Source organism: Sus scrofa, chromosome 6 (assembly GCF_000003025.6).
Source record: "Sus scrofa isolate TJ Tabasco breed Duroc chromosome 6, Sscrofa11.1, whole genome shotgun sequence".
NCBI classification, from domain to species: domain Eukaryota; kingdom Metazoa; phylum Chordata; class Mammalia; order Artiodactyla; family Suidae; genus Sus; species Sus scrofa.
The window spans coordinates 138,958,285-138,984,350 of record NC_010448.4 but is presented as its reverse complement, the minus strand read 5'-3'; the positions used below and the strand labels follow the sequence as shown (position 1 = coordinate 138,984,350).

The following is a 26,066-nucleotide window of genomic DNA, read 5'->3' as shown; positions in this document are numbered from 1 at the left end:
TGCCACACCTGCGGCTCTAAAAAGTCAAAAAAAAAAAAAAAAAAAAAAAAGATAACATAATTAATCATAACAATTTTCTAAATTTAAGCAGTATATGGTATTTCAAGACTATATTATAAAATTTCGGACTTCCTGTCGTGGCTCAGTGGTTGGCGAATCCAACTAGGAACCATGAGGTTGCGGGTTCGATCCGCGGCCTTGCTCAGTGGGTTGAGGATCCGGCACTGCCGTGAGTTGTGGTGTAGATGCAGCTCGGATCCCACGTTGCTGCAGCTCTGGTGTAGGCCGGCGGCTACAGCTTCGATTAGACCCCTAGCCTGGGAACCTCCATATGCCACAGGTGTGGCCTAGAAAAAGCAAAAAGACAAAAAAAAAAAAAAAAGACTATTTTATAAAATTTCAACCAGTTTAAGTGAACAAAATTCAAGCAAAGTGGGCATAGGGAGATAGTTCTTATGGCTATAAATAGACATCTGAGAGGACTAATCACTTGGACCTTTAGGTTGTGGGAATCCACAGGTACCTCTCCGAGCAGCTTCACATGTTTCTCAGTTGTTCCTGTATTTTCTTTTCCATAGATAAATACAGAAATACTTTTCTGATTTTATCTTCAACAGTCTCTCAATTTATTAATATATTCATCAATTCAGCAAATATTTTTGAGCATATAACATGTATCAAGTACTCAGTTATATGCTATAGATGTAGAGTATCCATACATCTGGAGATACAGATAATTATACAAGCAACTGCAATACAGTGCGATAAGTTGTGTTTTTTTTTGTTTTTTTTTTTGTTTGTTTTTTTTTGTTTTTGTCTTTTTGCTATTTCTTTGGGCCGGTCCCGTGGCATATGGAGGTTCCCAGGCTAGGGGTCGAATCGGAGCTGTAGCCACTGGCCTACACCAGAGCCACAGCAACGGTGGATCCGAGCCGCGTCTGCAATCTACACCACAGCTCACGGCAACGCTGGATCGTCAACCCACTGAGCAAGGGCAGGGATCGAACCCACAACCTCATGGTTCCTAGTCGGATTTGTTAACCACTGCGCCACGACAGGAACTCCACGATAAGTTTTGATGGTAGTGAAAACACTTGATGTGTATTGCAGGGGCCAATATCCCAATAGTTTGTCCTAAGCAAATTGAGAGAATTGGGAGGATTGTAAATTGCTGAATAAGATTAGATTAATAATTTTGAAAGATTATTCTGGGTATGCTGTGGTAAATGTAATTAGAAGGGAGCAAGAAATTCAAGGAAAGACTGAGTTTCCTACAAAATCCAAGAATGTAGAGAGCATAAGACAGTACAATAATAATAATAATTTTTAAAAAGCTGCTAATAAGAATGCAATATCCACATTTGCCAGGTGCTATGCAGTTTATATTCATGATCTCAATTCCCACAAGCAACCAGCAAAATAAATACTGGTTTTAGTTCCTGCTCTCTACCATCTAACATAAGAGGAAATTTAGGCTCAGAGTAGTAATGTGCCTAATGCAACAGCATTTCAAGGAGAAAAAAAATTCAAATCAGTGTCTTGAACCACTGTGATACATTATTACCACTCCTCTCCACTAAACTCATTCAGATTCTTCTCATGCAGGCTGAACTTTCAGAGACTGTTTCCATGTATAAGATTTGTATCTCATGTTACACAAATATCAAAGTAAATCTTGATTCTAAGAGAGAAAAACTCAATCCCAGGGACATAAACTAAAGACAAGTTCCTTTAATTAGATGTTTATTCCATATAAAATGTATATTAAAGTTAAATGGACCATAAGAGACAGAAATAACATTTTAAATAAACATGTACTATTAGCAACTGCCTGATTGTTTTCACATCTTTATTCCAGATTGTTTTACTTTTCCCCACTGATAAGTCCACTCTCACTCTTTGACCTTGGTTTGAAAAGTATTTGGAACCTCATCCTCAGAAACTGCAGACATTATTTATATTCAGTTTTGTGTCTCATACTTATCTCTCTTTATCAGGACTATTGCCATCTATGATTTAGCACATACAGGCTAACACAGGAGAACATTCTCTCTGCCTTACCACAAAATGTTGATTATCATTTCAGTGAAACTTCCTAATCTTTCTTTTTCAGGGAATGTCTACTGCCCAACTCCAGATCTATTTAATCCTACCTATATTTCAGGACCATATTCTATTTCTATCTTCTGAACTCTACAATTTAGCATCTGAGAATTAAGTTATATAGGAATGTTCATTTATCTTCTTATATGTTTGATGTTTGGTAACACTAATACACCTAAATTGATGACAGAGTATCCTATCTAATCTCCCCAAGTACAATGCTGAGAGATTCTTATAGGAAAAGTATTCTTCTATTTGTAAAATGCCAGCTACTGGAAAGGAATGCAAGGAACAAACAGGAAAAAGCAATTAATCAAAGGATAATGTAAACTGATGTTTTGGCAAAACTATCTTCGTATCCAAACAAAACACAAAATCCTCATTTTATACACACACACACACACACACACACACACACACACACACACACATATTTCATGGTTTATATTTCTCTTGTATCCCATTATATTACGAATGGCTTGTATTTCTATTACATCCCATTATATGAGATAAATTCAATAAATATTTTTGGCTGATGCTTTTAAGTTTAATTTAAAAAACTGTCAGAGTTACTAGGCAATAATTAATAAAAACTTCATTGTATTTATTAGTTATTTATATTGTAAATTAAAAGAAAAATAAAAGAATCAAGTTTTGACTATGCCATATGTTATACTACTATAGTGTCTGTGGTATTTCCTGTACAACTAGTTTAAATAGTCTAAAAAGTACCATTTTATAGGAAAGATAAAAATACATATCATTAGAGATATACTATTTTATCAAAGGTTTTATCATCTTCTTTTAATATTCAAAGTCAAGAAAATAAAACATACCTCATTTTCTTCCTAACTAAAAAACCACGTATCCATCTTTGAACAATCAAAACTGGTGAGTTATGAGACAGGATTTCATTAATTTTTGAAGTAATATATTTGATATTACCAATTTCATCCTCATAAGTTGATCCCTGTATAAAGAAAATGTATTTAATATTTATGCTTCATGAAAATATTTTCAAAAGTTATTTTAACTTCATAGCCTGATGGTAGAAACTATTATAATGTGGAGTTCCCATTGTGGTTCAGCAGTTTAAGGATCCAGGACTGCTGCAATCTACAGCATAGGTCACAGATGCAGCTCAGAGCCAGTGTTGCTGTGGCTGTGGCATAGGCTGCAGTTGCAGCTCTGATTTGACCACTGGTAGGAGAACTTCCATATGCCACAGGTGCAGGTGTAAAAAAAAAAGAGAGAGAGAGAAAAACTATTAAAATGTTCACAGATATCTTATGGACATAATAGTTTAAAAATAAGTATATTTTCATGTCTATTTTATTAGTTCAGAAGATCCAGAATTAGTAGCATCAAATAATTTCAATTTTCTACACAAAATTCAAGATCAATGGTGATAAATTTCTCCCTTCTAGATTCTTCCCCAATTTGATATAGGTATAAAATTTTTCCTGTAATCATGTTAATCTCAGAAAGGTAGTGGTACAAACAGATATCCAATTAAACTCTAAAAGTGTTTTGTGAATTATCATTGAGGAAACTGAGATATATGTGATTTATAAAACAATTTATAGCAGTTCAAAATTTTGCTGCACCTTAACTAGAATGCTAGAAACTTTTATTGGAACATAGCAAATTATCCTGAAGAAAGACATTCTATACTGCCTTAAAAGAAATTACCTTTAAGATTATTGTTCTTATGAATTTCAGATCTGGGATAATATACTCCCTATATCCTACTGATCATTTGACTGGGTTAGAAATAAAGACACTTTAGTTATGTTTTGAATGTAAAGATTAGGCATTAAAAAATCTAACATTTACATTTTTTAAGGTACCAACTCTATTGTGTTAAAAAAATTAAACCATATACCTTTTCTGCCTATACACTCAATCAGCTATGTACTGCTAAAAAAAATCATAAAACCCTATAGATCAGTACTAATTCATATTTATATTTGCAAACATTTATTGCTAATTAGCAAATGTTTTACTTGGCCCTGGCTAGTTTCCATTTACAGCAGGAGTTACTGCAAACCTTCACTACTATTCTCACTATTGAAGCCTTTTCCCTAGAGCTCCCTAAACATCTTCCCTTTTCATAGAGAAAAAACTACTGTCAAGTCTGAACTCCATCAACTAACACTCCTCCATTCCCTAAAAATTTAACTATATTCGCATTTAACTACATTCCTACCTATACTGAGTAAAATAAACTTCTACTCAATCTTAAAATAAGAAGTACTTCACCTCCTGTCCAAGACTGACCCTCTATCATAGTTAAGTTTTACCTCCCTATTTCCAATTACTTCCCTGCTACTGTCCCTACTCCTTACCTATAAATATGGTATAGTCTCACCCATTTGTAAAACACACATAAATAATCACACACATCCCAACCATCCATCCTTTGTGTTTCATTTTATTAAGAGCCCAAATTCTTAAAACAGAATTCCACATTAGCTTCCCCCACCTTCCCCCTTTCTGTATCTCAATCCACTGACTTCTACACCTACCATCCTATCTAATATTTTTCTTAAAAAATTATCACTGGACCTTTTTCATTGAAACACTTCAATTGGTTTCAGAAAACCATACTCCTAGTTTTCCTGTAACTCTTGTTTAACCTCCAGACTCTTATAAGACATATCCATACCCTAGTTAATGTCACATTGAAAGAATTTCCTCCATTTGTCTCTTCAACCAGAACAAACTCTCCAGATAACCGCATCCAAAGCTACAGCTCTAATACTCACCTATGTCCTGATGTCTCTTAGATTTCTAGCTTTAGACCAGAACTCTCTCTGGAGCTACAGAACAATATGGTCAAACTGATATCCAGACAGTTCATACAGACAGAAAATTAGCAAAAAAACATAGGCCTTAAATGACACACTATAGATAGATGTAATTATAGAACATTCCATCCCAAAGGAGAATATATATTCTCCTCAAGTGCACAGGAACAGTCTCCAGGATAGATGTGATCTGGGGCCACAAGCCAAGCCTCCATAAATTTAAGAAAGTTGAAATTATATCTAGCATCTTTCCTGACCACAATGCTATGAAATTAGATATCAAGTACAAGAAAAAAACAAACAGAAAAAACACAAATACCTGGTGGCTACAACCAATGGATCCCTGAAGAAATTAAAGGAAAAAAAATACCCAGAAATAAACGACAATGAAAACATGGCTATGCAAAACCTATGGAATTCAGTAAAAGCAGTTGGAAGAGGGAAATTTGTAGCAATACAATCTGATCTCAGGAAATAATAAAAATCTCAAATAAACAACCTAACCTTACATCTAATGCAACTAGAGAAAGAAAAATAAACAAAACCTAAAGTTAGCAGAGGAAAGAAATTGTAAAGATCAGAGTAAAAATAAATGAGGCAGAGATGAAGAGAACAATAGAAAAGATCAATGATTGAAACTTAGTTCTTTGAAAACATTAACAACATTGATAAACTTTTAGCCAGATGCAACAAGAAAAAAAGGGAGAGGGCTCAAGTCAATAAAATTAGAAATGAAAAGAAGTTACAGCTGATATCATAGAAATACAAAGGATCATAAGAAACTACTAAAAGCCACTATATGCCAGTAAAATAAACAATCTAGAAGAAACGGACAAATTCTTACAAAAGTGCAACCTTCCAAGTCTGAACTGAAATTGAAAATGTGATTAAAGAAAAAAAAAAACTTCCAACAAACAAATACCCAGGATGAGAAATTTTCTCAGGTGAATTCTGTCAAACATTTGGAGAAGAGCTAATACCTATTCTACTGAAACTCTTCTAAAAAAACTGCAGTGGAGGGAACACTCCCAAGCTCAATCTATGAGGCCATGTTCACACAAATATTAAAACCAGAAAATGATATAACACAAAAAAAGAAAATTATGGGCCAGTATCACTGATGAACATAGATGCCTCAACAAAATATTAGCAAACTGAATCCAACAATATTTTAAAAGGATTGTACACCATAATCAAGAGGGATTCTGCAAATCTATCAGTGTGATACAACCATATTAACAAAATTTAGAAAAAAAAATCATATGCCAGTTCCCATTGTGGCTCAGTGGTAATGAGTATCCATAAGGATGTGAATTCGATCCCTGGTCTTGCTCAATGGGTTAAGGATCCAATGTTGCCATGAGCTTCAATGTAGTTCAGATCTGGAGTTACTGCGGCTGTGGCAAAGGCCAGCAGCTGCAGCTCTGATTCAACACTAAGCCTGAAAATTTCCATACACTGTGGGTACGGCCCTAAAAAGACAAAATGATAAATAAAAATTTAAAAATAAAAACAATATAATTATCTCAATAGATGCAGAAAAATATTCTGACAAAATGCAACACCCATTTATGATAAAAAAAAAACTTTCTAGAAAGTAGGCATAGAAGGAACCTACCTCAACGCAATAAAAACCATATATGACAAACCCACAGCTAACATCATTCTTAATGGTGAAAAGTGGAAAGCAGTTCCAAGATCAGGAACACAAGGATGTTCACTCTTACCATTTTCATTCAACATAGTTTTGGAATTCTAGTCACAGCAATCAGAGAAGAAAATGAAATAAAAGGAATACAAATTGGAAAGTTGTCACTGTTTTCAGATGACAAAGTATACACAGAAAATCCTAAAGATGCTACCAGAAAACTACTAGAGCTCATCAAAGAATATGATAAGTTGAAGGACACAAAATTAACACACACACGCACTATTATATATAAAACAGACACACAGATAAATAACAAGGTCCTAGTGTGTAGCATAGTGATGTCTACTCAATATTCTGTAATAACCTATATAGAAAAAAAGAGCAGAAATATGCATATGCATAACTAATTAACTTACTGTAAACCTGAAGCTAATACAACATTGTAAATCAACTATACACCAGTAAACTACAGGCTTCCCTTGGAGATACTGCGAATTGAGTTCCAGAGCAAATCACATGAATTTTTCCGTTTTCCAATACCTTTAAAAGTTATGTTTACACTGCAACATATTCTATCAACTGTGTAATAACAGCACTATGTCTACAAAAACAATGTATATGCCTTAATTGAGAAAACACTTTATTGCTAAAAAAAAACTATCATCTGAGCCTTCAGCAAGTCCTAATCTTTTCACAATAGTTACCAAAATGCAACACAAAGACATGAAGTGAATAAACGCTGTTGAAAAAATCTGGCATTTGCTTGATGTATGGTTGCCGCAAAACTTCAATTGTGATAAACACATTATCTTTGAAGCACAATAAAGCAAAGTACAATAAAACGAGGTATGTGAACTCAACTTGCCCAAATATGAATCTTCCTCCCTAACCTGGTTTTTCTCATTCTTAGTGAATGATGCTACTGCCCATACTAACCTTAACCCAGAAACCCCAGAGCCAGCCCTGGTTCTCTTTCTCTCTTCCTTCTTCATATCCAAATGATTCTAGATCCAATATATCCAATATCTCAAATATTGAACCTCTTCTTTTTCTTCCGTTCTCCACCATTGCCTTATTGTATTTCTTTATCGCTTCTCTAACTTACTAAAAATGTTCTGCTATATGAAATAATCCATATTCCCTACTCCCTCCAAATCGTAATATGTGCTATTGAAGAACATAGTTTTCTTTATTTTTTTATTACAGCTGATTCACAACGTTCTGTCAATTTCTGCTGTACAGTATAGAGTGAACTTTTCAAATGCAAATCTGATCATATGGCGTTCTTTAATATATTTCACTGGTACATCACTGAAAGAGCAATTATAAATTTCTTGACTTGGCACACCAAATCACTGATCTATTCCCTTGTTACTTTCTCAATCTCATCTTCCTTTACTCTACATATAATACCTTTCATTCTGGCACTATCCAACCACTTACATTTGCAAATTATCTGATAGCAAAGCTTGATGCTTTTTATAGATGCCATTCCACTTTTTTTTTTTTTTTTTTTTGCTTTTTAGGGACACACCCATGGCATATGTAAGTTTCCAGGCTGGGGGCTGAATAGGAACTGTAGCCACAAGCCTTCCCACAGTCACAGCAATGTCAGATCTGGGCCACATCTGTGACCTACACCACAGCTCATGGCAATGCTGGATCCTTAACCCACTGAGCAAGGCCAGGGATTGAAGACATATCCTTATTGAAACTAGTCAGATTCATTTCCACTGTGTCACAATGGGAATTCCCATTCCAGTTTCTTGACTGCCCTTTTCTATTACTTGTCTCTGTATCTTACACTTTATGAGACTCAATTCTTTCCTCCAAAAAGCCCTTCTTGACACTGATCTGAGTTCAATATCCTTCTACAATATTATCCTGTATAGTACTCCTTTGTCACATCTGACACAATTTGACCTGAGCCCTGTTATCCTGGAAAACTTTGAAGGCTAAGAAATTCCCTTATCCCTTTGTTTTAGGAAGTGGTTTACTGCAAAGGAGAGCCCTTCCACCATATGACTTAGATTATATGCATGGATGTCCTTCTTTATCTTTGCCCTGATGCAGACTCTATAAATTCTCATTCTTTGCCTATTAGTGATTAAACTGCATTATCCCCGTTGAGCAATTGGAACAAAATGCTTGTTAATCTAATTGCCCTTTCCATCCAATAAATCACGAAATTCTGTCAAATAAATCTCTCTTCTATTTGCTCCCTATAATCTATACTCTCTACCAATGTATTAAATCAGCTCTTATAAACTAGGGTCCAAATTATAGACTCTCCATTAATTTTACTTGCCTGATTTCTTATAGTCAAAAAATTCATCTGAAGTATAAATATTTTTGCTTTTGCTTTTTTCCATGACAAGAGAAGTGAACTTCAAAGATTTTTAAAGAAAATGCATAGTTCTTTCACAGATTTTTGTCCCATACTCAGATCCATATTTTTCATTATTTCTTTGATTAATTGCTTCTCCTTAGTTTGCTTTATTTTCTCTACTATAATTCTTATTCAAGTATAGTACATATCCTGGAACTCACCTCAACATCTTTTTTTTTCCTCATCATTGTCAGGTATTTTTTCTCAATTTGGTGAAGTCATTCTGTCAAAAGTTAGCATTCTCATATTGAGGCTTTTTTATTAGCTTGTCAGGTATTTCAGTTATGTGGATGGGACTAAGCTCCTTTCTGATGTTCCTGTCTGCCCTATTACAGATGAGTTCTGCCATATACCAGCTTGCTATTGTAACCCTGTCTATACTACTGTCTCTCCATGAAATTTCTTCTATGATCTGTAGCAATAGATCCCATCTGCCATTTGATTCACTATTACCCTTCATAAACAGGGGGATTTGCAGAATTCCTTCTAGTTCTTGTCATTTTGTTTTATGTATCAGGAGGCATAGCTTAAAGTCAGGCTGACCTAGTTTTTACCTTTGATTCAGTCTTATCTTCATTATATCAAAAACCCTTCACTATGTTTAAAAAGACCTCTATGAAATACTCTTTTATTTAAATGTTATCCTTTATTAGTCTCTACCTACCAAAGATATGATTTCCTCTAATCTTTATGGGAGGAATGTTCATTGCATTTGTGTGTGAGTGTGTTTGTTTTCAGGGCAACAAAATATGCAACCTCATATATGCTCCTTTGATATACTGATTATTTTGAGATGTAGGTACTTAAAAAACAGCAAATGGCATGCCCTGAACTTCCTTTAACTGGCTAAAAACAGATCTTATAAAAGGCACTCAGTTGTCATAAGTCCACTCCCAGGGGTTTCAACAACAAGAGAAGGAGTCTTGTCATAGGAAAGGAAATAAGATTAGAAAGGGAAAGATCAGAAGACACCATACCCAGATGAATTTTGTCACAAACTATTCTTTTAATTCCATTCATCTTTCCTAAAATTAATTTACTTCCTCCTAAGAGGCCTATATCCTCCCTCCCCTTTACTTATGTATTAATATGGTACTTAAGCATGAATTCCCACCTTGGGGAGTTACTCATTGTTCCTTGGGTATTTCCTAAGTATATATGAGGTTTACATGTTAATAAACTTGCTAATCTGTTTGAGAACATAGCAATCTCAGCTAAGAACTCAGAATAGAGGGAAACTTCTTCCTCCTCCTCTACAACAGTTTGGGGCCAAGGAGGTTAAGTGCATGAGTAGGAAGTGAGGGAGAAGAATACAGAAGGGAATTTAGATGACTAGGTAGGCAGCAGTCCTGCTCAGACGCTGCAGTTCTCACCAGAAGAGAACAATTAAGTTTACACTGCAGTTTACATTAGAGTCCTGCTTCCCACCAAGGTATGAATAATTCCTCTCTTTAAAGAGATAAACAGAATGATCATCAACTATAGGCAGAATCAGCATCTCTGATAGAGAATAAGTAACCTCTAAACAGTACTCAAGCTTTATGATGTCCTTAAACAATTATCTTGTAAAATGCCAATACAGATATCACATCAAACTTGTACAAATGCCATAAACCATTTGATATCTGAGGACAAATGGATGTATCTTCTTTCTAAGGAAAAGCAATGCATTTCCTCCACTAGAGGAGTGATGACTCTGGAAAAAGTCAGAATTTAAATTTCAGTTCTGGGTTTTAAATTCCAGTTCTACTACTTGCTAGCTATGCGAACTAGGGTAAAGTAACCCACTTGGCTTCCATTCATAATCTGTAAAATAGAGATAACCTCACTGGGTTTTTGTGAGAAAATACTTGTAAAGCATTTAGAATGGTGTCTAAAACATTTCAAGGATCCAAATAATGTTATCTGTCAACAGTTTCATAGTGATACTTAAAATGATATAGCATTTTAGAATTTAAAAAGGAGTTCAGTATACCTTATTTGATACTTAAAAAAATAGTAAATGAATTTATTTAGAAATTTATCGAAATTAACATAATTAAAAATAATGAAATTAATAAATTAATGATAAAAGACATTTGGTAGTAATATTTTCAAACCAATATAAGGAATTAAAATATTATAGCAAAAGCTTAATATAACACATGCTTAGGCAAAAAACTATCAAGAACCAACAAAACAAATGGTAGAATAATAAAAAATCTATACTCTGCCACTTGCTATAGTAATCTTGGAATGAAAATAACTATTGCTAATCTTATTATAAAGCATAATGAGGCATTTCAAAAGAAAAGTAAGGTCTTCTGTAACCTGATTTGTATGAGAGTACTTTCTGTTCTAACGGGAAGAGTACTTTAAAATGCAAATTCTAAAGCTATATTCAATTCAGACTGTATGTAATTACACATAGAGATTCCCAATTAATTTGATATTCTAAATGCATTTGTACTTATCTTTCATTTTCCTTTTTCCCAGTTTTTAGTTCTTTTATATGTATCCAGCCCCTACAGTCTTTTTCTATTCCTTTTGTGATGATTTTCTATCAAAATTTCTTAATCTGGCACACAATTTCTCAGCATATTTGAAAAATGTAACTCATAATATTCCCGCAGGTATTAAGTTAAAATGGAATAAACACATGTAGTAATTTTCACGTTTTTATTCCAGCTGTAATATAGTCATTTAACAGTCACATGTAATGGTATCTTTGTGAAACTCCCTAACTAACTAGGAAGATTTTGCATTATTATTTCTAAGGTTCATTTGATAAACACTTGGGGAACACACTCTAGTCAATTCTCAACATTAAATAACATTAATCAAGCAATATTAAATAACAAAATGAAATTTAGAATCATATAAAACTATAAAATTTTTAGAAAAGAAAAACAAATACAAGAACAAAAACTTTACACATATTTCCTCCACTCAGATGTGCCTATTATCATTTTTTAAATATTCACTTCCAAATACCCACTACCCTCCCACCCAACACTGAGCTTATCTTTTCATTCACTTAACAGGGTCTTGTACAGAACTTTTTTTTTTTTTTAATTCGATGAAGCTCACTTTACCATTTTTTCCTTTTAGACTGTGCTTTTAGTATCAGGTCTAATTCTTTGCTTAGTCCTAGATCCAAGAGACTTTTCAATTTTATTCTTCTAAAAGTGTTATAATTTTAAGTTTTACATTTAACTCCAAGATCCATTTTGAGTTTTTCTATTAGCTGTGGCAATTACATTGAGGCTCATGTGTGTGGTGTATGGAAAATTGCTCTACGAACATTTAACGAAAAGGTTGTATTTTCTCCATCAAGTTCTATGCATGTTTTGTTAGACTTACATCTATGTATTTCATTTTTTGAGTGTTTATAAATGACATTATATACTTAATTTTGGTGATCATGTGTTCATTGCTAGAATATAGAAATACGGCTGATTTGTGTTTGTTTACTTGGCATCCTACAACCTTGCTAAGCTCACTTTTTAGTTCTAAGAGTTTTTTTTTTTTTTTTTTGGTAGGTTTTGTGGGATTTTCTAACATAGGTTATTATTTCATCTTCAAATAGTTTTATTTCTTTTCTCAACTGTATTGTTTTTATTTCCTTTTCTTACTTCATTGCACTCGCTGGACTTCCCAATAGTATGTTGACTAGAGAAATGAGACCAGGCATCTTTGCTTTGTTCCCCATCTTGGGGAGAAAGCACTCAGTCTTTCATTATTAAGCATATTGTTAGCTATAGGTTTTATGTTGAGCTCTATAAAAAACAGGAAGCTCCTTCTATACTTACTTTTCTGTGTTTTCTTTTAAATGATGAATGGATTTTGAATTTTGTAATGCTTTTTCTACATGAACTGATATGATACAGTATTTGATATTTTTTAGTCTTTTGATATGTGAATTACATTAACTGACATGAAGCATGTTTTCTTCTATTTTGTAACCTCCAGCTAGATATCAAGTTTCCCAATAGTCAACACACAATGGTGATTTGAACATGCCAGTGTCACCAAATTAGCTGTTTAGAAATTGAATATTTTTATCTCTTCCATTAATAATCCAATTATTAATCAAATGCCTGGAATTAGACATTGAAAAAAATAAACTATTTCCTAATGGAATTATTCAAATATGGAAACTTGAAAAAAAGTGATCTACTTTTAATTAAAAAACAAATATTCTGAATCAACAAAAAGATTCTAGAACTAAGAAATGAGAATAGCAAAGTGGCAGAATATAAGATTAAATAAAATTTCAACTGTATTTCTGTATGCTAATAAATAACAATCCAAAATGAACTTAGGAAAATGATTTCATTCACAGTATCATAAAGTTAAATAAAATACAGAGAAATAAATTTTAACAAAGTAAATGAAAGATTTGTACACTGAAAACAACAAAATTGACAGAATTAAAGAATATTTAAGTAAAATGATATCATGTTCAAGGACAAGAATACTCTCTATTATAAAGATGGTAATTCTACATAAATTGATTTATAAATTCAATGTAATCCTTATTACTATCCCAGCAAGACTCATCACAGAAACTGATAAGCTGTTTCTAAAATTAATTTGTAAATACAATGTATCCTGAATAGCCAAAGGAAAAAATGTTGAAAAACAAAAACAAAGCCGCAGAACTCACACTTTCCTATTTTGAAGCTTAACTACAAAGCTACAGTAACCAAGACTACATAGTATAGCATAAGGATAGACATACAGACAACTGGAATATAATTGAGAGTCTAGAAGTAAATTCTTACATTTATGGCCAAATGATTTTTAACAGAAAATATTGAGGCAATTCACTGGGGAATTGGGGCTGGTATAATTGAATTTCCAAATGCAAAAAAACGAACTTGGACCCTTACTCCACACCATATAAAAATTCATTCTGGATGAAAGATCTAAACTTCATAGATAAAAATTTTTTAAATTCTATAAGAAAACAATGAAGAAAAAATATTTGACCTGGAATATAAGATATTGGTTTATATAATTTAGGTACATAATTTAAAAGCTAAAACTTTACTCCCAAACATTTCTTTAAAATGAAACTCTAATTAAGCCAATTACCTTTTTCAAAGAAGGGCAGAAATTAAAGAAAAGTCTGTGGTTATATGCTTTGAATCTTTCAGGAAGATGCCAGTTCTGAATTATTTCTTCATCAGAAATCACATGATGATCCAGTGCCTTGAGAGGCCATATACCGTTAACAAGAACATGTCTATATCCTTTTTTAAGGCTTACTGGACAATCAAACATAGTAAGGGCAATGAGGCTTGGACAGGCAGATAACACACATACATTCCTTAACTTTGCAAACCCATTGTCATGAAGATAGAGAAGTTTTAAGTTCTTCAATCCACTCCAAAATTTGGATTCTGGTAGACTCTTTATCTGAAATATTATTAATGATAATTCTTTAAATATAGATATAAATTTTAGATGAATTATGTGGAGAAAGGAAAAACATTAAACAACTTATATAATTCAATATCTTCCCAAATAGCAAATTTCTCATCAGTAAGCAAAAGCAGAATTCCTTATTACCCAAATGATGACTGGAGTAAACCAAAATACACTATGCATCTGTAATTAACAGTGTAACTAAATAAAAAGATATATTCAATTCAATAAAAGTTCCTTTATAATAAGCCCTCTTTAAACATTTCTAACATACATTCCTTTATCTAATTGCTGTGGCTAGGACATCCAATACTATGTTGAGTAAAAGTGGTGAGAAACGGCATCGTTATCTTCTTCCATGTGTTAGTGGGAGGGCTTTCAGCTTTTCTCAATTGAGTATAATATTAGCTATGGGTTTGTCATAAATGGCTTTTATTATGCTAAGGTACGTTCCCTTTATACCCACTTTGGTAAGAGTTTTTATTATGAATGGATGTTGGACTTTGTCAAATGCTTTTTCTGCATCTAGTGAGATGATCATGTGCTTTTTTACTTTTTTTTTGGTAAATGTGGTGTATGACATTGATTGATTTGCAAATGTTGAACCATCCTTGTGAACCTGGGATGAATCCCATTTGGTTGTGGTAAACGATCTTTTTATATGTTGTTGGGTTTGGTTGACTAAAATTTTTTTGACTATTTTTGCCTCCACATTCATCAAAATGTTGGCCTATAATTTTCTTTTTTTGGGAGTATCTTTGTCTGGTTTTGGTATTAGGGTGATGATGGCTTCATAGAGTGTCTTTGGGAGTGTTCCTACCTCTTCAACCTTTTGCAAAAGTTTAAGAAGGATTGGTATTAAGTACTTTTTTGTATGTTTGGTAGAATTCGCCTGTGAAGCCATCTGATCCTGGACTTTTGTTTGTAGGGAGTGTTTTTATGACATATTCAATTTCGTTTCTAGTGATCAGTCTGTTCAGTTGATCTATTGCTTCTCGATTCAGTTTTGGTGGGCTATAAGTCCTCATTGTTCATTTCTTTGAGGTTGTCAAATTTGTTGGCATATAATTGTTCATAGAATTCTCTTACGTTTTTGTATTTCTGCAGTATCTTTTGAGATTTCTCCTTTTTCATTTCTTATTTTGTTTATTTGGATTTTTTCTCTCCTCTTATGGTGAGTCTGGCCAGAAGTTTGTCAATTTTGTTTATATTTTCAAAGAACCAGCTCCTGGTTTTACTGATTTTTTTCTATTGTCTTTTGAATCTCTATTTTATTGATTTCTTTTCTGATTTTTATGATTTCCTTCCTTCTGATGACTTGAGGTTGTTTGTTCTTCTTTTTCTAATTCATTTAGGTGCTGGGTTAAGTTGTTGATTTGAGATTTTTCTTCTTTTTTGAGGAAGGTATGTATCACTATGAATTTCCCTCTAAGCACTACTTTTGCAGTATCCCATTGACTTTGAATGATTGTGTCTTCATTATCATTTGTCTCGAGGTATTTTTTAATTTTCTTTTTGATTTCCTCAATGACCCATTGGTTTTTTCAGTAGCATGTTGTTTAGTGTCCATGTAGTTAGTATTTCCTTATTTCTTTTCCTGTGGTTGATTTCTAGTTTCATGCCATTGAAGGTATCCAGATTGGAAGAGAAGAGGTAAAAGAGTCACTGTATGTAGATAACATGGTGCTATATATAGAAAACACTAAGGACTCCACAAAAAAATTACTCAAACTGATAAACGAATTCAGCAAAGTAGCAGGATACAAGATTAACATTCAGAAATTGGGTGTATTTCTGTATACTAACAATGAAATATTAGAAAAGGAATAAAAAAATATAATACCTTTTAAAATCACTCACCCCAAAATTAAATACCTAGGAATAATCCTGTCCAAGGAAGTGAAAGATATATGCTGAGAACTAAAAAACATAAATCAAGGAAATTAAAGAGGATTCAAAGAAATGGAAAGATATTCCATGATCCTGGGTTGGAAGAATTAACATAAAGTAAAGACGCCCTTACCACCCAAAGCAAATATAGATTCAAAGCAATCTCTATCAAATTACCTGTGACATTTTTCACAGAACTAGAACAAATAATCCAAATTTTATATGGCACCATAAAAGACTCAGAATTGCCAAAGCAACCTGAGGAATAAAAAACAAGCAGGAGGTTAACTCTCCTGACTTCAGGCAATATTAAAAGCTACAGTAAGCAAAACAGCATGGTACTGGTACCAAAATAGACATACAGACCAATGGAAGAGAATTGAGAATGCAGAAAATAAACCCAGACACCTATGGTCAATTAATCTTTGACAAAGGAGGCAAGAATATAAAATGGGAAAAAGACAGCCTTTTAACAATTGGCGATGGGAAAACTGGACATCTGGATATAAATCAATGAAACTGGAACACAACTTCACACCATCCACAAAAATAAACTCAAAATGGCTTAAAGACCATCAAACTCCAAGAGGAGAACATAGGTAAAACATTGTCTGACTTCAACCTTAAAAATGTTTTCTTAGGTAAGTCTCCCAAGGCAACAGAAATAAAAGCAAAAATAAACCAAAGGAACCTAATCAAACTGATGAGCTTTTGAATAGCAAATAAAACCATAAAAAACAAAAAGACAACCTATGGAATGGGAGAAGACAGTTGCAAACAATGCAACTGACAAGGGCCTAATCTCTAAAATATACAAACAACTTATACAACTCAACAGCAAAAAAACCCAACAACACAATTGAAAAATGGGCCAAAGACCTGAACAGACATTTCTCCAAAGAAGATATACAGATGGCCAACAGGCACATGAAAAAATGCTCAACATCACTGATTATTAAAGAAATGCAAATCAAAATTACAATTAGGTACCACCTCACACAAGTCAGAATGCATCATTAATAAGTCCACAAATAACAGATGCCGGGAGGGGGTGTGAAGTAAAGGGAACCCTCCTACACTGCTGGTGAGAATATAAATTGGTATAACCACTGTGGAAAATAGTATGGAGGCACCTTAGGAAACTAAATATAGAATTACCATATGACCCAGCAATCCCACTCTTGGGCATATTTCCAGACCAAACTTTCCTTGAAAAAGACACATTGACCCATATGTTCACTGCAACACTATTCACAATAGCCAAGACATGGAAACAACCTAAATGTCTATTGAAAGATGAATGGATTAGCAGATGTGGTATATATACACAATGGAATACTACTCAGCCTTAAAAAATAACAAAATAATGCCATTTGCAGCAACATGTATGGAACTAGAGACTCTCATTTGGAGTAGATAAGTAATGAGATCATGCTCTATAGCACAGGGAACTATATCTAGTCACTTGTGATGGAACATGATGGTGGATAATGTGAAAAAAAGAATGAATATATATGTGTGTGTGTGTGACTTGGTCATTTTGCTATACAGTAGAAAACTGACAGAACACTATAAAACAACTTTAATGGTAAAAATAAAAATCATTAAAAATAAAGTTAAAACAAAATACAGTCCTTACATAATAAAATTAAGGGGTCAAAACAATGTGATACTCCACATTAACAAAACAAAGGATAAATACCATATGACCTTGACATTGGTCTTGGCAATGATTTTTCAATTTGACACCAAAAGTGAAGGCAAAAAAGCAAAACTGAACAGGCGATACAATGCCAAACTAAACAGCTTCTACAAAGTAAAGGAAACCATTAATAAGGCAATCTACTGAATGGGAGAACATATTTGCAAATCACACATCTGAGAAAGGGCTAATACACAAAATATATAAAGAATTCACGTGATGATAGCAAAAAAAAAAAAAAAAAAAAAAAAAACAACCCAACTGAAAAACAGGCAGAGAATCTAAATTAATATGACAAGGTAGTCAACATTGCCAACCATCAGGTTACTGCATATCAAAGTCACAATGAGATGACCTCACACCTGTTAGAATGGTTATTATCAAAAATACAAGAAATATCAGGTGTTGTCAAAGATGTGGAAAACAGGGAGCCTTGTATAGTATTCGTGAGATTGTAAATTGGTGTAGCCACTATGGAAAAACATCATGAAGTTTGCTCAAAAAATTCAAAATAAAACTGCCATGTGATACAACAATTCTACTTCTAGGTATTTATTTCAAGGAAACAAAATGCTAACTGAAAAGTACACATGCACCCCCATGTTTACTGCAGCATTATTTACAATAGCCAAGACATGGAAAACACCTAAGTGACTATCTAGGTGTGAACAAATAAAGAATATGTGACATACATACACAGTGGAATATTTGTCATAAAAAGAGAATGAAATCGTGTTATTTGCAACAACATGATGAAGACTGAGGACATTATATTAAATGAAATGTCAGACAGAGAAAAACAAGTACCATATGATCTCACTTATATTATGTGGAATCTAAAAAAATAAATAAAACAAATGAATAAAAACCCAATTCTCAGATACAGAAAACACATTGATGACTCAGAGGCAGAGGGAGAGGGTAAAATGGGTGAAGATGCTCAAAAGGTACAAACTTTCAGTTATAAGATAAGTAAGTCTTGGGGATATAACATACAGCAACAGATATATTTGTTAAGAATACTGGATAATACATTTGAAAGTTGCTAAGAGAGTAGATTTTAAAAGTTCTCATCACAAGCAAAATAAATGTAACTCTTTAGTGACATATTATTTTTGGCCATGCCCATGGCATGCAGAAGTTCCTGGGCCAGGGATCAAACCCACGCCACACCACTGACAAGACCAGATCTTTAACCTGCTAAGCCTTTAGTATGTATGTTGACTTACTGTGATCATTTTGCAATATACACAAATATTGAATCATTATGTTGTACACTTAAAATTAATATAATGCTATAGACCAGTTATGTGTCATTTAAAAAAATGAGTCAAGAAGTATTCTTAATCCAGACTATAAGAAGTAAAATAAACCAAATCACATGCTGTTGGTTTATATATTTTAGATTGAAATGATTACTTATATTTAAAATTTTGGGTTTATATATATATGTATTTATTTATTTTATATAAATTGTTTACATATCACATAAAAGACTTCCTTGGAGAAATACTGTGCATAAACATAAGTGCTTATTAAATATCAACTTCATTTACATGAAAATATGTGAAAATGTTATTGCTTACCTGATTTCCATGGAGATCAAGTTTGACTAATTTTATACAACTTTGAAGTGGATGAATATCTGTAATAAAATTGTTTGAGAAGATGCATACTCTAAGAGAGATATAAGATTGAAAACCTTCCATAGACTTTAAATGAAGTCCATTGAACTTCACAAGGACAAAATCTTTTTGATCTTCTATTATATTTTCATTATAGTGACTCCATTCTTTATGACTGGTTAGCTCTTCTGTGATTGTTCCATGAAACATCTAAGAAAAATGGTAAATTTTGAAAGTTTTCAGCTTTCTAAAATAAATCTATCTGAAGACAAAAATATTTTCTAATAGGTAGTAAGAATAAAAAGAAAGATAAGATTTTTAAAAATATAATTTCCATAAAACCTTCTACCCTGAAGCATTTAAAATATATAACCTATATAAAACTACAACCAAAAAAATCTATCATTGCCATCACCAGTGAAATAATCAGTAAGAGGAAGCAAATTTTTATTTTTCCTGGAATACTTAAAGAACATGAAATTCAGTGAAACAGTTGAGATAAAAACATCACCTCTGGGAAATATGACTAAGACAAATATAGAAAACTATACCCTAACATACTTCGTATTATAATTTTAGTTAAGAGATACTAATAAGAGCATTGAATAATAAACCATCAAGTTGGAATAGTGATAATATTTGTGGGAAAGGCTGATAAGTAGAGTTAAGTGAAATTAAGGAGCAATACAGGGCTGCAAAGATGATTCAACAATGTAAATCAATGTGATAAACCTCATTAATGGAATGAAGGACAAAAATCATATGCTCATATAAACAGATGTAGAAAAATCATTTAACAAAAATTTAACATTCTTATGTGATAAAAATTCTAAATAAAGTGGCACAAAAGGACTGCAATTCAACATAAAAGATGCCATAAATGATACGCTTAAAGCTAATATCATATTCAATGCAGAAATGTTGAAAGCTTTCCTTTAAAATCACAGGAGGATAAAGTGTCCACTCTCACCATTCCTATTCCACATAATTATGGATATCCTAGCTAGAGTGATCAGGCAAGAAAAAGAAATAAAAGGCATCCAAATCAGAAAGGAAAAAGTTAAAAGTGTCTGTTTGCAAATGATGTTAAACACAGAAAATCCTAAAGATTCCATTAAAAAAGTATTAGAACATAAAAATACAGTAGAGTTATATGACACAAAATCAACATATAAAACTTCACTGCATTTTATATATATTAGCAGTGAACTATCTAGGAAAAAAGAAGACAACTCCATTATAATAGCATCAAAAATAATAAAATACTTAGGAATAAATTTAAATAAGGAGGTAAAAAAATCTGTTCACTGAGTACTCTAAGACATTAAGGAAAGAAACTGAAGAAGAAACAAATAACTGGAAAGAAGACTGTGTTCAGTGATTAGAATAGTTAATATTCTTAAAATGAGCATACTACCCAAGTCATCTATAGATTCAATGCAATCTCTATCAAAATTCCAATGACATTTTTTTTTTGTCTTTTTTTTGTCTTTTGTTGTTGTTGTTGTTGTTGTTGTTGTTGTTGCTATTTCTTGGGCCGCTCCCGCGGCATATGGAGGTTCCCAGGCTAGGGGTTGAATCGGAGCTGTAGCCACCAGCCTACGCCAGAGCCACAACAATGTGGGATCCGAGCCGCGTCTGCGACCTACACCACAGCTCACGGCAACGCCGGATCGTTAACCCACTGAGCAAGGGCAGGGACCGAACCCGCAACCTCATGGTTCCTAGTCGGATTCGTTAACCACTGCGCCACGACGGGAACTCCCAATGACATTTTTCACAGAAATAGGGATAGCAATCCTGAAATTCATATGGGACCACATCAGAAAATAAAAACCAAACAAGCAAAATAATCTTGGGACAGAAGAACAAAGTTTGAGGCCTCATGCTTCCTGAATTCAAAACATATTGCAAAGTTATAGTAATCAAAACAGTATGTTACAGGTATAAAAACTGCCACATAGGAGTTCCTGTAGTGGCTCAGTGGTTAACGAATCTGACTAGGAACCATGAGGTTGCAGGTTCTATCCCCAGACTTGCAGAGTGGGTTAAGGATCTGGCATTGCCGTGAGCTTTGGTGTAGTCACAGATGCGGCTTGGATCCTGCATTGCTGTGGCTCTGGCGTAGGCCAGTGGCTGCAGCTCCGATTGGACCCCTAGCCTGGAACCTCCATATGCTGCGGGAACAGCCCTAGAATAGGCAAAAGGCAAAAAAAAAAAAAAAAAAAAAAACTGCCACATAGAACAATGCAAAAATAAAATGAGAGCCAAGAAATAAACCCATCAATATATAATAAACTAATATATGGCAAAAGAACCAACACTCAGTAAGGAAAAGACAGTACCTTCAATAAATGGGGCTGGGAAAACTGGATGTTCAAGTGCAAAAGAATGATTTTGGACCTATGTCTCACATAACTCACAAAAATGACTGGAAATGTATTAAAGACTTTAAGACCAGAAGCCATAAAACTTCCAGAAGAAAGCTCCTTTTACATTTGTCTTGGTAATGATTTTTTTGGATATGACACCAAAAGCAAAGACAACAAAAGCAAATAGCAACACCTATGACTACATCAAACTAAAAATTTCCTGCACAGTAAAACAAGCAAGTGAACAACAAAGAATAAGGAGGCAGCTATACAATGGGAAAAAATATTTGCAAATCATATATCTGATAAAGGGTTAACATCCAAAATATAAAAGAAACTCATACAAATCAACAGAAAATAATAACGTGATTAAAAGTAGGCAAAGGACCTGAATAGATGTTTCTCCAAAGACATAACATTGTGAACACATACATTAAAAAGGTGTTCAACAACACTGATCACTTCAGAAATGAAAATCAAACCACAGTATTGTCTCACATGTTAAAATGACTATATTCAAAAAGATAAGAAATAAGTGTTGCTAAAGATATAAAGAAAGAGGAACCCTTATCTACTGTTGGTGGGAATGTAAATTGGTGCAGCCATATGTAAAACAGTATGAAGTTCCTCAAAAAACTAAAACTGAAACTATCATGTGATATAGTTAACCCCATTCTGCATAATATCCCCCAGAAATGAAGTAACTATTTTGTAGATGTAAGTGTATCCCGTGGTCATTAGTCACAATGGCTAACACTTGGAAGGAACTGAAATGCCTGTTGATAGGGGAATAGCTAAAGAAAAATGTGATATCCATTTTATATAAACACATACACACAATGAATATTATTCAGCCATAAGGAAGAAGGAAATTGTGCCATTTTCTACACTATAAATCTTGAGACTTTACATTAAGTGAAGTAAGTCAGTAGAAAAAAAAATACTATTATTACCTTCCTTAATGTGGAATCCAAAATGGTTGAACTTATGTAATCAAAGAATAAAACTGGCAGCTGTCAGCAGTGGCCAAAATAGGGTGTAGGAAACAGAGAGGTGCTAGTCAAGGGGAACAAACTTTCACTTATGAGTAAGTTCTAGGGATATAACATACAATATCATAACTACAGTTAAAAATACCATATTATATACTTAAAAAAGTTACTAAGAGAGTATATCATACATGTCTTTTCATACATACACAAAGCAGGTTATTATAATGAGACAATAAATGTGGTAACTAACCATATCGTGATAATCATTTTACAAACACATGTGTATCAAATTATCATACTTTACACCTTAAACTTATACAATGATATATGTCAATTAACCTCAATAGTGCTTTAAAAAAGATTTCCGAATACAAATAATGAAGTATCTATCAGGTAAAATTCTGTTAATTCCTTGAAATCCTTCAATGCTAATTCTCCACAACAAATATCCAATGTTCTACAAAAAAGACCGCACATTTTTTTTTCATTTATTTATGCTATGTAACAGAGCACCCTAAAACATACTGGCTTTAAAAAAAAATCCACAATTTATTATTCTCAGATTTGAAGGTTGACTTGGTTTAAGTGGGCAGTTCTATTCCAAGTGATAGGGACCTGAGATTCAGTCTTGCGGGGCTTATCCAAACCAACAATCTCCAGGGTGGCTGATTTACACATGTGAAACATTTGCAAAGATAGCACAAAAGTAGGTTTAGCTGGGATGCTGGAATGCATGGGTCTCACTTACTGTACTATGTCAGGGCCCCACTCTATACCAGTCCTCACAATGTCATCCTCTTACAGGTCTATTCATATAGTAATAGCAAAACTAGTAAATCAAATCCAACAATATATAAAAAGAATCACACACCTACTACAAAGCTGGATTTATGCCAGGTATGCAAGACAGTTTCAATATTCAAAAAACCAATTAATGAAATTCCATCACACCAACAAACTAAATAAGAAAAACCATGTGATCATGTCAAAAGCTCTAACACAATCTAACAGCTATTCATGATAAAACTCTCAAACACAAAAACTCAAACCAAAATCTACAATAGAAACACAAAAAGGAAAAACAAATCCACATACAACATTAAAGATAATCATCAAGTCACAAAAGAAGAGAACAGAAGAGGAAAGGATGAAAAAAGACTTACAAAAACAAATCTAAAACAATTAACAAAATGGCAATAAGAACATACATATCCATAGTTACCTTAAATGCAGTCAGAATAAATGTTCCACCCAAAAGACAGAGACTGGCTGAATGGATACAAAAACAAGATCCATATATATGCTGTCTACAAGAGACTCACTTCAGATCTAGATCCCACATAGACTGAAAGTGAGGGGATGGAAAAAGGTATTCCACATAAATGAAAATCAAAACAAAAGGTGAATAATAATATTCAGATCAGAAATAGATTTTCAAATAAAGAATATTACAACAGACAAAGAATGACTCTACCTAATGATGAAGGGGGTCAATGCAAGAAGAATATATGACAATATAAATATCTATGCATCCAACATAGGAGCACTTCAACAGATAAGGCAAATACCTGGAGCCATGAAAGGAGAAATTTATAGTGACACAATAATAGTAGGGAACTTTTAACACCCCACTTACATCAAAGGACAGGTCATCCTGACTTTTCAATAAGGAAACACACCCTTAAAAGACATATTAGACCAGATGTATTTAACTGGATATTTATGTGACATACATTTTTCTCAAGTGCATATGGAACATTCTCCAGGACAGACCACATGCTGGGCCCCAAAGTGAGCCTTGGTAAATTTAAGAAAATTGTAATTTTAAATTCTCTGAACACAACACTGAGATTAGAAATCAAGTAAAAGGAGTTCCTGTTTTGTCTCAGTGGGTTAAGAACTTGACATAGTATCCAGGAGGATGCAGGTTCAATACCTGGACTCACTCAGTGGGTTAAGGATACAGCATGTCCACAAGCTTCAGCATAGGTCACAGATGTGGCTCAGATCTCACATTGATGTGGCTGTGCTGTAGGCCAGCAGCTACAAATCCAATTTGACCCCTAGCCTGGGAACTTTCATATGCCATAGGTGCAGCCCTAAAAAGAAAACAGACCAAAAAAATCAACTAAAAGAAAAAAATGTAAAAAAAAATACAAACAAATGAAGGCTAACCAATGTTACTACCCAACCAATGGATTATTGAAGACATTAAAGAATAAATTTTTTAAAAAATACCTAGAGACAAATAAAAATGAAAATACAACAATACAAAACCCATAGGATGCAGCAAAAACAATTCTAAGAGAGAAGTTTATAGCAATACAATTTTAGCTCAGGAAATAAAAATCTCAAGCAAAAAACCTAACCCTATACCTAAAGCAACAGAGAAAGAACAAAACCCAATGTTAGCAGAAGGAAAGATATCATAAAGATCAAAACAGAAATAAGTGAAATAGAGAAAAAGAAAACAGTAGAAAAGATCAACGAAACTAAAAACTAGTCCTCTGTACACACACAAAAAAATTAATAAACCTTTAGCCAGATTCATCAAGAAGAAAAGGGAGAGGGATCAAATCAATGAAATTAGAAAAGAAAAAGGAGAAATTACAACTGACACCACAAAAATACACAGCATCATAAGAGACTACTATAAGCTATATGCCAATAAAATCGACAACCTAGAAGAAATGGACAAATTCTTAGAAAAGAACAATCTTCCAAAGACTGAACCAGGAAGAAATAGAAAATATGAATGGACCAACCATAAGTACTGAAACTGAAACTGTGACTTTAAAACTCCAACAAAAAAAAAGTCCAGGATCACAGGGCTCCACAGGCAAATTCTATCAAACATTTATAGAAGTGCTAATACCTATTCTAATGAAACTATTCCAAAAAAATTACAAATAAAGGAACACTCTTAAGCTCATTCTATGAAGTCACATCACTCTGACACCAAAACCAAAGATATTACAAAAAAAATCACAAGTAAATATCAATGATAAGCATGGATACAAAAATTCTCAACAAAATACTAGCAAAGGAACTGAACAATACATTAAAAGGATCATACATCATGATCAGGTAGGATTTATCCCAGAGATGCAAGGATTCTTC

The 26,066-nt window shown here is 33.3% G+C and overlaps 1 protein-coding gene across 6 annotated transcripts in view; it reads right to left on the bottom strand.

Annotated features, from left to right (window-relative positions):
- LRRIQ3 (leucine rich repeats and IQ motif containing 3) overlaps positions 1 to 26,066 on the bottom strand; it is a 202,361-nt gene that overhangs the window by 168,295 nt on the left and 8,000 nt on the right. For 4 of the 6 annotated variants that reach the window (XM_021096478.1, XM_021096481.1, XM_021096480.1 and 1 more), the window contains exons 2-4: positions 19,544 to 19,792; positions 14,033 to 14,356; positions 2,940 to 3,073 (exon numbers count right to left, since the gene is read on the bottom strand). In XM_021096478.1, the coding sequence (XP_020952137.1) occupies positions 2,940 to 3,073; positions 14,033 to 14,356; positions 19,544 to 19,792 (707 nt within the window). Of the gene's footprint in view, positions 1 to 2,939; positions 3,074 to 14,032; positions 14,357 to 19,543; positions 19,793 to 22,907; positions 24,868 to 26,066 lie in introns of those variants that run through there. The other 2 variants (XM_021096479.1, XM_021096482.1) reach the window with 2 other exon arrangements.